Source organism: Notolepis coatsorum (genome assembly GCF_963971535.1).
Source record: "Notolepis coatsorum genome assembly, chromosome: 6".
Taxonomy (NCBI): domain Eukaryota; kingdom Metazoa; phylum Chordata; class Actinopteri; order Aulopiformes; family Paralepididae; genus Notolepis; species Notolepis coatsorum.
In genome coordinates, this window is record NC_140170.1 from 15,928,626 (window position 1) to 15,945,716 (window position 17,091).

At 47.1% G+C, this 17,091-nt stretch overlaps 1 protein-coding gene across 2 annotated transcripts in view; it reads right to left on the reverse strand.

Moving 5' to 3' along the window:
* usp4 (ubiquitin specific peptidase 4 (proto-oncogene)) overlaps positions 1-10,045 on the reverse strand; it is a gene marked incomplete at its 5' end in the record, with an annotated part of 114,958 nt that extends 104,913 nt beyond the window's left edge. For both annotated transcript variants that reach the window (XM_084317440.1, XM_084317439.1), the window contains 2 exons: positions 4,523-4,650; positions 9,870-10,045. In XM_084317440.1, the coding sequence (XP_084173566.1) occupies positions 4,523-4,650; positions 9,870-10,045 (304 nt within the window). The remainder of the gene's footprint in view (positions 1-4,522; positions 4,651-9,869) is intronic.
* Positions 10,046-17,091: the final 7,046 nt, after the last annotated feature.

The window sequence follows — 17,091 nt, forward strand, 5'->3', positions numbered from 1 at the left end:
TTTTTTTTATTTACATTTTTTAAGTAAGGACCTGTGTAGACTCAACCACACATACACACAATTAGTTGGATTAAACTCATCATTTAGTTGGAATAAGCTCACCTAGTTGGAATACGCTCACCTAGTTGGAATAAGCTCACCTAGTTGGAATAAGATCTCATTTCAAATGATCAAAATCTTGCATATTTTTAAAGGGAACTGCCCAATTCACATGTTACTCCTCTGGTCTAATGTACTAAAATATTAGTAAAAATAAACCGTCGCTTGGTTTAGATTCAAATGTATCGTCATCATGCAGCACAAGTACAACGACAAGAGGTTTGACATCCAACCAGAGTGCAAATGTATCAGCAAAGTACAATAGTAATATACAATGTACAGGTGATTAAACTGGGTATAAAATATATTAATTAGTACTACTGAGTAATAGTGCTAATCAGATGTATGTACAGACTGGTAGTATTAATATGTACAGTGATGCAGGTATAAAGACACTATATGGTGATAAATCATACTGGTAGTATTAATATGTACAGTGATCAGTGTTTCCCATTAATTACCTAGACTGTGTCCCACCACAGTTTTATAATGAACAAAAGAAAATCTCCTTTATATATAAAGTTTGCCAATAGGGATGCATCAGTAGTATTGGCAGTGGTAGTAGTCGTAATAGTAATCCACTATATTTTTTTATTTTCTAAAAAATAAACCAGTTCAACACAGGTAACCACTTTTGCTTCATTTCTTTGATGGCTCAAATGTCTGCTCTAGTCCAGGGGTTCCCAATCCTCTCCTCGAGACACCCCAGCCGTTCCATGTATTTGTTAAATTCCACCACCAGCACACCTTGATTCAACTAATAAAAGGGCTAGTTACGTTGAATCAGGTGTGCTGGTGGTGGAATTTAACAAATACATGGAACGGCTGGGGTGCTTCGAGGAGAGGATTGAGAAGCACTAGTCTAGTAGATTTTGTGTTTTGAGCACAAAGTTCATCATAGATCAGGGGTCTCAAACTCACGGCCCAATTGCGGCCCGCTGGATGATATTTTGCGGCCCCCTACTTGACAAAGTTTAGTGTTAGTGCGGCCCGCACGCAACTTGTTGCAGAGTGTGCGAGTTGGATTATTTATTTATTTTATCACTTGTAGGCCACCATAGCGCAGGCTCATGGCAGCAACGTTACGTTAGTGACTTGGTTGAAACATGATTCCGGAGTGTGATACCAAGTGGAAGGAAAATATATCCAGTGCGTATGGCAGGCATCCTCGAGATTCTCCGCTGTCTCCTCTGCAAGCAGTGCTCTGCCTGTCTGTGTCTGTCTGGCTACTCTGGTCCAATCACATTCAGCGTCCCGTCAGCGTTTCTCCCCCCCACCCACAGTCTGCGAATCAGAGCAGAGTAGGGCGGGTCTTCACGGAATGAGTGTCGTCTCTTTCAGCGGGTCCGAGTCAGAGCGAGAGTTGACAGCGCATCTACAGGTAGTCTAATCTGCAGGCACTGTAGCTAGTAGCCTCGTTCCCAGTTTTACAGTATCTCCGTGAGATAAATGTAGCTAGTAGCCTAGTTTCACCAGCAGGCAGTTAGTAGAAAAATATGGCATGCTCATGCTGAATGGACTGAAAAATATGCGTTCCTCCTCCCTCCTCCCAGCACCAAACCAATGTGCCTAATATGCCAAGAAACGGTAGCTCTTGTGGAGAGTGGCAATTTGAAACGCCACTACGAAACAAAACAGTTATTTTGATGCAGCCTTTCCTCAAAATTCAGTGCTAAGAACCACACAAATAAATGGAATGAAATCATCATATCAAGCTGCAAGCAGAATTATTGTTAAATCTACATGTATGTCACAACTAGAAAAAGCAACCAAGTCCTCACACTCAGTGGCATGGGTGTTGGCTAAACACAAGAAGCCATTCTCTGATGCATACATAATAAAATAATGTATGACTGAAGTGATGGAGACCATGTTTGAAGGCAAACAAAAGCAAATCCTCCTCAGATCGCACAGCAACCAGAATAACTGAAATACTGGCTGATGATTTGATTAAACAGCTTTGTGATAGATTTTCTTTTTTTTTAAATGCACAGTGCATTTCCATAGCTGTGGGTGAGTCCACTGACACCACTGAGAATGCTCAGTTGCTGGTGTTTGTGAGGTTTTAGCGAGTTTGTGAGAAGATTGGATCAGTTGTACTTTTTTTTGGAATACTTGAAACCCTTTTTTTGTGGAATATTTGATGCGGCCCAGCCTCACCCAGACTCTCCCTCCAGCCTCACCCAGACTCTACCTCCAGCCTCACCCAGACTCTACCTCCAGCCTCACCCAGACTCTACCTCCAGCCTCACCCAGACTCTCCCTCCAGCCTCACCCAGACTCTCCCTCCAGCCTCACCCAGACTCTCCCTCCAGCCTCACCCAGACTCTACCTCCAGCCTCACCCAGACTCTACCTCCAGCCTCACCCAGACTCTACCTCCAGCCTCACCCAGACTCTACCTCCAGCCTCACCCAGACTCTACCTCCAGCCTCACCCAGACTCTCCCTCCAGCCTCACCCAGACTCTCCCTCCAGCCTCACCCAGACTCTACCTCCAGCCTCACCCAGACTCTACCTCCAGCCTCACCCAGACTCTACCTCCAGCCTCACCCAGACTCTACCTCCAGCCTCACCCAGACTCTACCTCCAGCCTCACCCACTCTCCCTCCAGCCTCACCCACTCTCCCTCCAGCCTCACCCAGACTCTACCTCCAGCCTCACCCACTCTCCCTCTAGTTAGCTAGTCTAGCTAGTTAAACAAGTACAGTGGCTAGTTAAAGAAATACAGTGGCTAGTTAAACAACTACAGTGGCTAGTTAAACAAGTACAGTGGCTAGTTAAACAAGTACAGTGGCTAGTTAAACAAGTACAGTGGCTAGTTAGACAAGTACAGTGGGCTAGTTAAACAAGTACAGTGGCTAGTTAAAAGCACATTTTACACACAACTAGCATCGTATTAGGCTACATGTGATTTGTCGTAGGCTACAGCGTTAGGCATACATTAACGATACACTTTTTAAACATATCGTGGACATCGTGATGTTTTGCACAAAACCTCACGTCAGTTTCTAAGCCGCCGTGGCTGAGATGACTTACTTTAGCGCAGCGCTCTCCTCTCTCTCCCTCACACACTCGCCCAGTTTACGTCACGTACACGCACATACACGCCTAGAGAGGTGGTAACTAAGTTAGCCGTTAACTAAGCTAACTAACGTTAGCCGCTAACCCTGGAAACGCTCCTAGGGGAGTGATCCACGACACCAGTTCCATTAGTGAGGAACAGGGTTATATATTGACAAGGCTTGACAACAGAGGTTTATATAATCATCATATTGGCGTGACTGTATCCATCAAAGGGTTAAATCAAGCATCAGGAAATATCAAAATATCGCAATATATATCGTGTATCGTGATGGAGCAAAAACATATTGTGATATCATTTTAGAGGCCATGTCGCTCAGCCCTACATTTGTGATTTGTTTTTTGCCCATCAGGCACATGTGTGATAACAAACATGGTGAGAAGACCTATAGGTTATATGGTAGGAGGGGCAGAGACAGATAGAATTAAGACATTGTTATGGTGGTAGCAGCAGGACCAGAGATGAAGAAGAAGAAGACAGACAGACAGACAGACAGACAGACAGACAGACAGACAGACAGACAGACAGACAGACAGAAGAAGAGATGTTGTTGTGGTAGGAGCAGAGACAGGAAGAAAGGACCAGAGACAGGAAGAAAGGACCAGAGACAGGAAGAAAGGAGCAGAGACAGGAAGAAAGGAGCAGAGACAGGAAGAAAGGAGCAGAGACAGGAAGAAAGGAGCAGAGACAGGAAGAAAGGAGCAGAGACAGGAAGAAAGGACCAGAGACAGGAAGAAAGGAGCAGAGACAGGAAGAAAGGAGCAGAGACAGGAAGAAAGGACCAGAGACAGGAAGAAAGGAGCAGACAGGAAGAAAGGAGCAGAGACAGGAAGAAAGGAGCAGAGACAGGAAGAAAGGAGCAGAGACAGGAAGAAAGGAGCAGAGACAGGAAGAAAGGACCAGAGACAGGAAGAAAGGAGCAGACAGGAAGAAAGGAGCAGAGACAGGAAGAAAGGAGCAGACAGGAAGAAAGGAGCAGAGACAGGAAGAAAGGAGCAGAGACAGGAAGAAAGGAGCAGAGACAGGAAGAAAGGACCAGAGACAGGAAGAAAGGACCAGAGACAGGAAGAAAGGTGCACCAGATTGATGCATTTAACTTTAAAATGTACAAAAATAAAGTTGCAGGGGGGCATGCCCCCGGACCCCCCTAGAGGGCCTGAGGTTCACCCACCACAGTCTCACAAAGTCCTGTGGGGAAACACTGCAGTGACGCCGGTATAAAGACACTATGGTGATAAATAATCAAACTGGCGAGCAGCGTCCGAGGAAAGCAAAGCTGCGATTGGAGGATCAAGAAAAGAAAGCAGGGTTTGAGATTTGTGTCAGAATGCCAGCCTCACCTGAGAACAGCCCCGAGTTGTCAATAGGTCCTGGGTAGAGGTTGTGCTCTCCAACGTTGTACATGTCCCAGCTGTCAAACCCCACATACTTCTTCCACTGTTTGAACCACCGGCTGTCTATGAGAAACCTTTGAAGAGACAAGTACAGTGGCTAGTTAAACAAGTACAGTGGCTAGTTAGACAAGTACAGTGGCTAGTTAAACAAGTACAGTGGCTAGTTAGACAAGTACAGTGGCTAGTTAAACAACTACAGTGGCTAGTTAAACAAGTACAGTGGCTAGTTAAACAAATACAGTGGCTAGTTAAACAACTACAGTGGCTAGTTAAACAAGTACAGTGGCTAGTTAGACAAGTACAGTGGCTAGTTAAACAACTACAGTGGCTAGTTAAACAAGTACAGTGGCTAGTTAAACAAATACAGTGGCTAGTTAAACAACTACAGTGGCTAGTTAAACAAGTACAGTGGCTAGTTAAACAAGTACAGTGGCTAGTTAAACAAGTACAGTGGCTAGTTAGACAAGTACAGTGGGCTAGTTAAACAAGTACAGTGGCTAGTTAAAAGCACATTTTACACACAACAACTAGCATCGTATTAGGCTACATGTGATTTGTCGTAGGCTACAGCGTTAGGCATACATTAACGATACACTTTTTAAACATATCGTGGACATCGTGATGTTTTGCACAAAACCTCACGTCAGTTTCTAAGCCGCCGTGGCTGAGATGACTTACTTTAGCGCAGCGCTCTCCTCTCTCTCCCTCACACACTCGCCCAGTTTACGTCACGTACACGCACATACACGCCTAGAGAGGTGGTAACTAAGTTAGCCGTTAACTAAGCTAACTAACGTTAGCCGCTAACCCTGGAAACGCTCCCAGGGGAGTGATCCACGACACCAGTTCCATTAGTGAGGAACAAGGTTATATATTGACAAGGCTTGACAACAGAGGTTTATATAATCATCATATTGGCGTGACTGTATCCATCAAAGGGTTAAATCAAGCATCAGGAAATATCAAAATATCGCAATATATATCGTGTATCGTGATGGAGCAAAAACATATCGTGATATCATTTTAGAGGCCATGTCGCTCAGCCCTACATTTGTGATTTGTTTTTTGCCCATCAGGCACATTTGTGATAACAAACATGGTGAGAAGACCTATAGGTTATATGGTAGGAGGGGCAGAGACAGATAGAATTAAGACATTGTTATGGTGGTAGCAGCAGGACCAGAGATGAAGAAGAAGACATAAGAAGACAGAAGAAGACAGAAGAAGAAGAAGAAGACAGAAGAAGAAGAAGAAGAAGAAGACAGAAGAAGAAGAAGAAGAAGAAGAAGAAGAAGAAGAAGAAGAAGAAGAAGAAGAAGAAGAAGAAGAAGAAGAAGAAGAAGAAGAAGAAGAAGAAGAAGAAGAAGAAGAAGAAGAGAGATGTTGTTGTGGTAGGAGCAGAGACAGGAAGAAAGGAGCAGAGACAGGAAGAAAGGAGCAGAGACAGGAAGAAAGGAGCAGAGACAGGAAGAAAGGAGCAGAGACAGGAAGAAAGGAGCAGAGACAGGAAGAAAGGAGCAGAGACAGGAAGAAAGGAGCAGAGACAGGAAAAAAGGAGCAGAGACAGGAAGAAAGGAGCAGAGACAGGAAGAAAGGAGCAGAGACAGGAAGAAAGGAGCAGAGACAGGAAGAAAGGAGCAGAGACAGGAAGAAAGGAGCAGAGACAGGAAGAAAGGAGCAGAGACAGGAAGAAAGGACCAGAGACAGGAAGAAAGGAGCAGACAGGAAGAAAGGACCAGAGACAGGAAGAAGAAGTGATATGTTGTTCTGGTCAGCAGCCCGTGGAAAATATGCAGACCGCAGAAAAAAAACTGGGACATAAGATTAAATTGCCGATAGCAGTAAAAGTACATATTTGATAGAGCTTTGCAATGTTTAAGGCCTTGGAAACATTGTGACATATGTTGGAATGTCTCGGAATGTCATTCAACGGATTCTTTTTAACCCTTTCACTGCCACCCGACAGAAGGTTAGCCCTTTACCATCACACAACCGACGGCGATGCTCCATCATTAGCTCCGCAAATTTCACAGTGAACGGGTTAACCGGCTGTCGTGTGGCAGTGAAAGGGTTAACGTTATTTTGCCTTTGGATGATTATGTAAGAAGAGTAAGCTAGGCTTCACTATTTGGCTAGTTTACTTTTGACATCATATGAAATCAAATGTATTTATTTACAATACAGATATGGGCATTCCTGATATTTAAGCAGTAGCTGATTGCTATTCTACACAGATGACTGCGACTGCGTACATATGACTTCTTTGATGGAGATTTTTTTACTTTTTTTTTAACGAGGACATCGCCCTCCCTTTCATTTCCCATGATTGGCCCTCTTTCTTAAACGCTCTTTGGTAAGAAGGCCACGATAAACACTTACTCTGAACGTAGAGGAGAATTCGCCCATCTGCCAAGATAGTACATTATGTAACACTAAACAAACTGACTTGTGCACCAGGTTGCAGATACAGTAGTAACAGCGAGCTAGAATGCCTTAATCTCATCATAAGTAAGAATCTCTCCAACAACATAAGCCCGTTAGCAGGATTGCACATAGTACAAAGGCAGTTCATGAGTTCAATTGCCTGAGGGCATTTATATAATGGTAAATATTGCCAAAATACAGTGATGCATATTGGCCGAGCTACAGTGGCTAGATGAAAATGATCTTGGTTGAAACGCCGTTAAACGCAGTTAAAAGGAAGTAGAGTACTTTCCGTGTGCACTTCAACATCAAGGACCATCCGCCTAGCTATGAAGTAATGTCTCGGACTGTGAAATATCCTGTAAATCACCATAATTGAATAAATCAGCAGAAATATAATTTGATAAAGACATATCTGAGAATGGTGCCATGACATTGCAATGTACATACTAGGCAGAACTCTTTCACTATCATTTTTTATATCTGGACTATAATTGTCTCAACTATTTTGAGTGACTGTGTGGAACATATCAGCTATTGTTGACTAGCCAATAATTCAATATATGGGGCCTGTCTGCGGGTGACAAAGCCTGTCAGATCGCTGTAACTTACGTTACATATAGTTAGTATATATATATAACATTTCCATACTGTACATTAGCCAACGTTTACATAGCTGGCCTGGAACCTCTAATACACTTTTAGCTGCTACAGTCAATCTAACGTTAGGCCTGGTGATGATCCTCATCATTTTAAATACCGCTAGTGGTTAATGTTAGCATGCTAATAACTTGGGATATCTCAATAACTGGTGTTGTCCATTAACGTCACTATTTGACCAGGGAGGTTTGATTGATTGATTGATGTTATTAACAGATTGCAGAATGGGTACAGTACAGTACAGCTCAATACACACAATAGTTAAGGGGATGCAGACAAGAGAAAGACTTTCGCCTTGTTTACATCAGGGTTCCTATATGACACACATGACATACAGATAGACAGTACTGCTACATCTAGACATTTATGACATACCAGATCTACAAATATACAGTACTGTTTGTAACGGTACCAACGTTGGCGTTACGCAACAACACTCGATTCGAGGTAAACAGATTCCCCAGATGGTTAGGAAACCGGTCTGACTGACAGAACTCCTCTCTCCCTGCCCTAACCCTAACCAGGCCCTGTGTTGTCCGTCTGTCTGACTGACAGAAGTCCCCTCTCCCTGCCCTAACCAGGCCCTGTGGCGTCTGTCTGTCTGACTGACAGAACTCTTCTATCCCTGCCCTAACCAGGCCCAGTGTTGTCTGTCTGACTGACAGAACTCTTCTATCCCTGCCCTAACCAGGCCCAGTGTTGTCTGTCTGACTGACAGAAGTCCCCTCTCCCTGCCCTAACCAGGCCCTGTGTTGTCTGTCTCCCTGCCCTAACCAGGCCCTGTGTTGTCTGTCTCCCTGCCCTAACCAGGCCCTGTGTTGTCTGTCTCCCTACCCTAACCAGGCCCTGTGTTGTCTGTCTGACTGACAGAAGTCCTCTCTCCCTGCCCTAACCAGGCCCTGTGTTGTCTGTCTGTCTGACAGAAGTCCTCTCTCCCTGCCCTAACCCTAACCAGGCCCTGTGTTGTCTGTCTGACTGACAGAAGTCCTCTCTCCCTGCCCTAACCAGGCCCTGTGTTGTCTGTCTGACTGACAGAAGTCCTCTCTCCCTGCCCTAACCAGGCCCTGTGTTGTCTGTCTGACTGACAGAAGTCCTCTCTCCCTGCCCTAACCAGGCCCTGTGTCGTCTGTCTGACTGACAGAAGTCCTCTCTCCCTGCCCTAACCCTAACCAGGCCCTGTGTTGTCTGTCTGACTGACAGAAGTCCCCTCTCCCTGCCCTAACCAGGCCCTGTGTTGTCTGTCTGTCTGACAGAAGTCCTCTCTCCCTGCCCTAACCAGGCCCTGTGTTGTCTGTCTGACTGACAGAAGTCCCCTCTCCCTGCCCTAACCAGGCCCTGTGTTGTCTGTCTGACTGACTGACAGAACTCCTCTATCCCTGCCCTAACCAGGCCCTGTGATGTCTGTCTGTCTGATTGACAGAAGTCCTCTCTCCCTGCCCTAACCAGGCCCTGTGTTGTCCGTCTGTCTGACTGACAGAACTCCTCTCTCCCTGCCCTAACCCTAACCAGGCCCTGTGTTGTCTGTCTGACTGACAGAAGTCCTCTCTCCCTGCCCTAAACCAGGCCCTGTGTTGTCAGTCTCCCTGCCCTAACCCTAACCAGGCCCTGTGTTGACTGTCTGTCTGACTGACAGAACTCCTCTCTCCCTGCCCTAACCAGGCCCTGTGTTGTCAGTCTCCCTGCCCTAACCCTAAACCAGGCCCTGTGTTGACTGTCTGTCTGACTGACAGAACTCCTCTCTCCCTGCCCTAACCCTAAACCAGGCCCTGTGTTGTCTGTCTGTCTGACAGAAGTCCTCTCTCCCTGCCCTAACCCTAAACCAGGCCCTGTGTTGTCCGTCTCCCTGCCCTAACCCTAAACCAGGCCCTGTGTTGTCGTGCAGCCGGCCGGCTACTAGCTAGTAGCTGCTGTTAGCTCGTCAGACATCACACCCTAATGAGTCAGCTAGCTAGCGGCTAAGCTACACAACACACTGGCGAGCCGACGAGGAGCTTAATAACAACCGTCATGTCGAACACACACAACAAACCTGTCCATGTTAATAACGTTTAGGTTCGGATGTCTCCTGTGTGTCTGCGTCGTTATTATTAAGCCCAACGGTTGCTAAGCTAAACCGTTAGCTGTTTTTCGTTGCTAGCCAGTTCGATAGCTAAGCTAAGCTAGCCTGAGCTAACGTCCCCCCCGGTTCCGTTGCCCCAATTCCTCTTACCATTCGTCGCCCTTCCGTAGAATAGTTTTGAGGAGTGAGCCAATGCTTTGTTTTTGACTCTCGGTCGTCGTGGGTGTCGGTAGTGTCTGCGCCGCGGCGGCCACCACCACCACCACGGGCCCCGGCTCGGAGTGTGCCGCGCTGCCCGCCTCGGGTCCGCCTCCTTCGGCCATCATGCAGCGAGTGTGCCGGGGTGCCGTGAGCGCGCGCGGCTGAAGAGCGCGTGCTGCTGCTGCTGACTGCTGACTAGCGCGAGACTGCTGACTAGCGCGAGATCTCAACACTGCTGCTACTGCTGACTAGCGCGAGACTGCTGACTAGCGTGAGACTTCTGACTAGCGCGAGATCAACACTGCTGCTACTGCTGACTAGTGCGAGACTGCTGACTAGCGTGAGCTTCTCAACACTACTACTGCTGACTAGCGCAAGCTTCTCAACACTGCTATTGCTGACTAGCGCAAGCTTTTGAACGCTACTACTGCTGACTAGCGCGAGCTTCTCAATACTACTACTGCTGACTAGCGCGAGCTTCTCAACACTGCTGCTGCTGACTAGCGCAAGCTTCTGAACACTACTACTGCTGACTAGCACGAGCTTCTCAACAGTACTGCTGACTAGCGCGAGCTTCTCAACACTACTACTGCTGACTAGCGTGAGCTTCTCAACGCTGCTGCTGCTGACTAGCGCAAGCTTCTCAACACTACTACTGCTGACTAGCGCAAGCTTCTCAACACTGCTACTGCTGACTAGCGCAAGCTTCTCAACACTACTGCTGCTGACTAGCGCAAGCTTCTCAACACTGCTACTGCTGACTAGCGCAAGCTTCTCAACACTACTGCTGCTGACTAGCGCAAGCTTCTCAACACTACTACTGCTGACTAGCGCGAGACTGCTGACTAGCGCGAGCTTCTCAACGCTGCTACTGCTGACTAGTGCGAGACTGCTGACTAGCGCGAGCTTCTCAACACTGCTACTGCTGACTAGCGCGAGATCTCAACACTGCTACTGTGTTGTCGCGCACACTAATACAATTGGCAGTATTAGGGAGTGGGGAAAGCTGGCGGGTGGGTCCTGGGCGTTGTGGACAGCGACCCCTACAGTTCGGTCGGAGCGCCTGCTCAGCGAGGGTAGGATCTGGAGAGAGGTAGTGCGGCCTCCCACACGTTACACTCTCCCAGTGAGAATCTGCGCGGCCAGACTGGCTGCCGGCTGGCTGCACATGCGTCGGAGGAAAGCATGTGATAGTCTCCGGCCTCTTGGACCAACAGTAGGGGAAAGTGCGCTACAACCAGGAAGGGGGTTGGGAATTGGCATAACGACTAACAGTGGGATGGGAGAAAAATCGGAAAAAAGAAGGAGGGGGAAAAAGATAATTAAAAAAATATAAAAAAATAAAACAAAGCTATATATTTAGGTTATTGTATTGTATGAATGTTTATGTTTATTTTTATAACCTTACATTGAAACGGCATTAGGAATATTGATTGGATTTAGATAAAGTCATTGAACCGGCTTATTTGTCATAATAGAACATTTGTGGCGTCACAGTATGATGTCATGACCGAACGTTCTAGAACATGTGTGATGTCACAGTATGATGTCATGATCGAACGTTCCGGAACATTCGTGATGTCACCGTATGATGTCATAACCGAACATTCTAGAACATTCGTGATGTCACCGTATGATGTCATAACCAAACATTCTAGAACATTTGTGTCTCTATATATAGTCCACAACAGTAATACGCCACGATGCGTCTACTCTGCCGGAAAGTCAAAAAAGAAGAAGAAGAAGAAGACATGGTGGTGGAAAGAGCGGCATGGGAAAGTACGTTTGCTGTGGAACGGTGGCCAAGCCTTGCCCATCGTATTGCTGTGTCAAAGGGGATGAGAGGAGAGAAGAACAAGCTGTAAAGAAGAAGAAGAAGGAAGAGGAAGAACGGCAAATGGAGCTACGAATTTCCAGAACGACCGATATTCGCGATCAGTGGGAGGGCGAGGGGTCGGAGTACAGTGGGGAGGAGAGTGAGAAAGAAGAGAGGGAGGAGGAGGGGTGGGAAACGGTGGGGAAGAAGAGGAAGAAGCGGACGGAGAGGAACGACAGCGATGGGGATAGTCAGGGCAAGGGTGAGAGTAGGGGGAGGAGAGGGGGGGAGAAGGGGGGAAGAGGAAGAAAGTGGGGGACGATAGCTCAAGTGGGCCGGGAGACGATGGTGCTGGAAAAGATGTGGCAAAAGAGGAAGTGATCCATATAGTGGTCAGGCTTGAGGGGGAGAGGGGTGAGGGGAAGGTAGGTAGGCTCGAGTGGCCCAAACTCATTGCCGCGCGACTAGGAGAGGTAAAGTACGTGAAAGTTTTGTGGGATGGGAATCTGGCCGTAGGGTGTGGTAGTGAGGGGCAGGTGGAGGTGGCTAGGACGATGCGGGGCATTGGGGGGGTGGGTATAAGTAAGGTGGCGAGAGTAGGGGAGAAGAGGGGGGGGGGATGTAAGGGGGTGATAGCTGGGGTACCGGTCGAGGTTACAGTAGAGCAGCTGGTGAAAGAGCTAATGGAGGACGGGCGTAATGGCATAGTTAAGAGTGCAGAAAGGATGAAGAGGGGAGCGGAGAGGGCAGTGACGGGGACGGTAGTGATTACGTTTGAGGGTGGGGTTGTTCCTAGGGAGGTGTTTGTGGGGCATAGGATGTATAGGGTTAGGGAATTTGTTCATGATCCTCTTAGGTGCTATAGGTGCCAGGAGTTTGGCCACATAGCTACCACGTGTAGGAAGGGGCTGAGGTGCGCTAGGTGTGGTGGGGAACATGAATATGGGGAGTGTGGAGAGGGAGTGAAGCCGAAGTGCTGTAGTTGTGGTGGGGAGCATAGTGTAGCGTTTAGGGGGTGCGAGGTGATGATGAAGGAGGTCGCGGATCGGAGAGAAGGGAGGGTAAGTTGACGTATGCTGGGGCGGTTAGCAGGGCAGGTCAGGGTAGCCAAGAAAGGGTGCAGGGGGTTGAAGGAGGGCATTTGGCAGTGAGGGTAGAGCAGGTGGAAAGAGAGAGGGGAAGGGAGGAGAAATTAGGTATTGTGGCCTTCGTGGCAGGGGTAGTTACGGGTATGGCAGAGGCTAAGGGTAAAACAGCGATGGTGAAGATGATTGTTAGGATAGCGGTTCAACATCTGGGATTGGAAGGTCTGGACTGGGAGGTGGTGTATAGCGAATTGGCTGAGGGGGCTGCGAGGGACAAGGCTGCGAGGGACAAAGCAGCCCAGGATAAGATAGTAGGGGGCAAGGTGGGTCCCGCGGAGGGGGGCTCAGACAGGAAGTAGCAGCAGTAGCTGCACTCCAATGGACAATGTAGTTGATGACGGGGTCCAGTAGAAGAAGAAAAAGAAGGTGAAGAAGGAGAAGGAGAAGAAGAAGAGCCCATAAAAAGAATTGCGGAGGGCAGTAATACGCCACGATGCGTCTACTCTGCCGGAAATTCAAATAAGAAGAAGAAGAAGAACAGAGTGTGTACCTTGAAACAGGACTGAACACGACTGAACACATAGACTCAACAACAAAGACTTAAGCCTGCATTTCTCAACCAAGGTGCCAAGCCTACCTTTTTGCTGTGGAAAGAGCCGGCAAGTTGATTTAGGGCTTTCCAGTGTGGAGGAATTTTCATGTGTCGAGTCGGCGGTGATTTTGGAGACTGGGAAAATACAGTTTTATTTTTTTTATCCACTTTTTCTCCCATTTTCAACTTTTCTCCCATCCCAATTTTCGTATCGTCCAATTCAACCATCCCGTCTTTGAACGCCGTTTCTTGCCTCCCACAAGCCGGCTGCAATGTGGACTAAGTCATACATAGCACGAGTCCCCTCCGATACTCGAGGTAACAGCAGTCGCATCTTTCCACCTGCGCGGCTCGATCTTTCAGCGTCGGGGGTCTGGGCTTTGGAGGGGCCCCGCCCTGTTGCTTCCTGATTCTACTGCGCAGGCGCACCAACCGACCTGTAGGAGTCGCTGTCCACAACGCCCGATCCCCACCCCTCAGTTTTCCCACCCCCTAATACTGCCAATGTGGATTAGTACGGATGACCAGCTAAACTGAAAGCAATGTGGAGCGCTGGGCTCGAACAGGCGAACCCAGCGTCTCCAGTATTCGTGGTGAGCGCCTTGTCACCACGTAGCCGCCCTGGAAAATACAGTTTTCTTACCTTGTAGTAGTAACGTGAATATTTAGGAAAATAGCTTTAGGACCACTTCTGTAAAGAAAGACTTCACTGTGGAAGAGAAATAAACTATTTGGATATGGTTGTTTTACACTGGAGCGGCTGTGGACAGTATTTTTCTTTATCAACGAACGTACTACTCACGAGTAAGCAACTTTAACCAGTAGAGTGGAACGTCGGCCCTCATACTGCTACTGCTGACTAGCGCGAGCTTCTCAACGCTGTGCTGACTAGCGCGAGCTTCTCAACACTGCTGCTGACTAGCGCAAGCTTCTCAACGCTGCTGCTGACTAGCGCAAGCTTCTCAACACTTCTACTGCTGACTAGCGCGAGCTTCTCAATACTACTACTGCTGACTAGCGCGAGCTTCTCAATACTACTACTGCTGACTAGCGCGAGCTTCTCAATACTACTACTGCTGACTAGCGCGAGCTTCTCAACACTGCTACTGCTGACTAGCGCAAGCTTCTCAATACTACTACTGCTGACTAGCGCGAGCTTCTCAACACTGCTACTGCTGACTAGCGCGAGCTTCTCAACACTGCTACTGCTGACTAGCGCGAGCTTCTCAACACTGCTACTGCTGACTAGCGTGAGCTTCTCAACACTACTACTGCTGACTAGCGCAAGCTTCTCAACACTACTACTGCTGACTAACGTGAGCTTCTCAACACTACTACTGCTGACTAGCGTCAGCTTCTCAACACTACTACTGCTGACTAGCGTGAGCTTCTCAACACTACTGCTGACTAGCGTGAGCTTCTCAACACTACTACTGCTGACTAGCGTGAGCTTCTCAGCGCTGCTGCTGCTGACTAGCGCGAGCTTCTCAACACTGCTACTGCTGACTAGCGCAAGCTTCTCAACACTACTACTGCTGACTAGCGTGAGCTTCTCAACACTACTGCTGACTAGCGCGAGCTTCTCAACACTACTACTGCTGACTAGCGTGAGCTTCTCAACACTACTGCTGACTAGCGTGAGCTTCTCAACACTGCTACTGCTGACTAGCGCGAGCTTCTCAACACTACTACTGCTGACTAGCGCGAGCTTCTCAACACTGCTGCTGACTAGCGCGAGCTTCTCAACACTACTGCTGACTAGCGTGAGCTTCTCAACACTGCTACTGCTGACTAGCGTGAGCTTCTCAACACTACTACTGCTGACTAGCGTGAGCTTCTCAGCGCTGCTGCTGCTGACTAGCGCAAGCTTCTCAACGCTGCTGCTGCTGACTGGTTCCTGTCATCACTTATTTTATCATCACTGACCGAATCAATGGCCTGTCCTCACCCCTTCCTCTGTCACTCACTCACCACACTGACCAGTCAAGCAAAGCTTAAAATAGTAGGTGACTTTTCGGCAAAACCAGACCAGAGGTACAACCCTCCCTGTACATTGTTGTTACTTAATACCTGCATGTAATCCTTCTATATACCTATAGTTCAAGTTCTTTATTTGTCAAATACACAACAATACAGGGGGGCATGGCAGGTAATGAAATTCTTGTGTTTCGAGCTCAGACTCAACAGAGTACATCAATGCATACAAGAATGGTAACAATAGATAGTAGTAGTAACATCAAAGTGAAATATAAAATGAGGTAAGATAAAAATAGTTATACTTATACACATGCATATAGTGACAGCATGTGCAATGATGCTGTATATACAGTATATATATATATATATGCACATCTGTCTGTACATACCTGCATATAATCCTTTTTACATATCTGTATACCCCGGCCTTACCTACTCTTACTAGTTACACTGCTGGCCAGTATGACTAACCATAGTGTTTGTATACCTGTATCACTGTACATATTAATACTACAACTCTCTGTACATACATCTGATTAGCACTATTACTCAGTAGTACTCATTTATATATTTTATACCCAGTTTAATCACCTGTACATTGTATATTACTATTGCACTTTACTGTTACACTCTGGTTGGATGCCAAACTTATTTTTGTTGTACTGTACTTGTGCTGTATGATGACAATACATTTGAATCTAAAGAAAGGGGGATATGTCAGACACCACGGACCGTTATCACTGTATGACATCCAGTGAATCTGACGGCATTCCCAATAAACTGCCCTGCCCCTTCCTCGCTCATGGCCTGAAAGGAAATGCAAGACCCCATCCAGCTCTCTCTCTCCTCCTCGCTAGAGCCACTAGTCTTCTGTCCTTGTTGGTTTGAGTCCCTCTCTCTCTCTCTCTCCTCCTCACTAGAGCCACTAGTCTTCTGTCCTTGTTGGTTTGAGTCCCTCTCTCTCTCTCTCTCTCTCTCTCCTCCTCACTAGAGCCACTAGTCTTCTGTCCTTGTTGGTTTGAGTCCCTCTCTCCTCCTCACTAGTGAGTTAGCTGCACTACATTTACAATTATTAGTTCCGCCTTAAGTTGTGGTTGTAAAACCCTCACATAGAGCAGTGTGTCGGTGTGTGTTATCGCAGCGTGCACCGAAATAAATAAAACTTGCGTAGTCAAAACAGGCTTTATACAAAACACAGGGAATAGTTACAAAATAAATTGTCTAAATAAATACAATGAAACTAAAATAAACTCCAAATTGTTAAACCATACAACAAACACGACCGTAGCCAGAATCCAGCCAGTTTTCTTTAGAGTTCACAGTTGGCTAGCGTTCTTCTTCGAACCGACAGGGGGATCGATGAAATAAACTCGTCTCATTCACAGTCAAAAGTGAAATGTTACCGATTGTAATCCTGTTGTCTTAACGAGATGGCAGCATTGCTAATAGTTCACGACTTGTTATAAAATAAAATAAACAGTAGTTCACATACTATGACCTATAATGACATGTTAACGGGAATGCTAGCGGATCATCACACCACGCCACTGATCCTGCTTTTCAAGAAATTAAACAACACATTTCTGTTTTTCCCCTCGACCCCACATCTCCGTTCTCAAAAGGTGAAAGGTCAAAGCTACCCCGACCACCGTTCTCTACTTTATAACAGGCGGCGGCAGAACCCGTGTATTATTTTCAGGT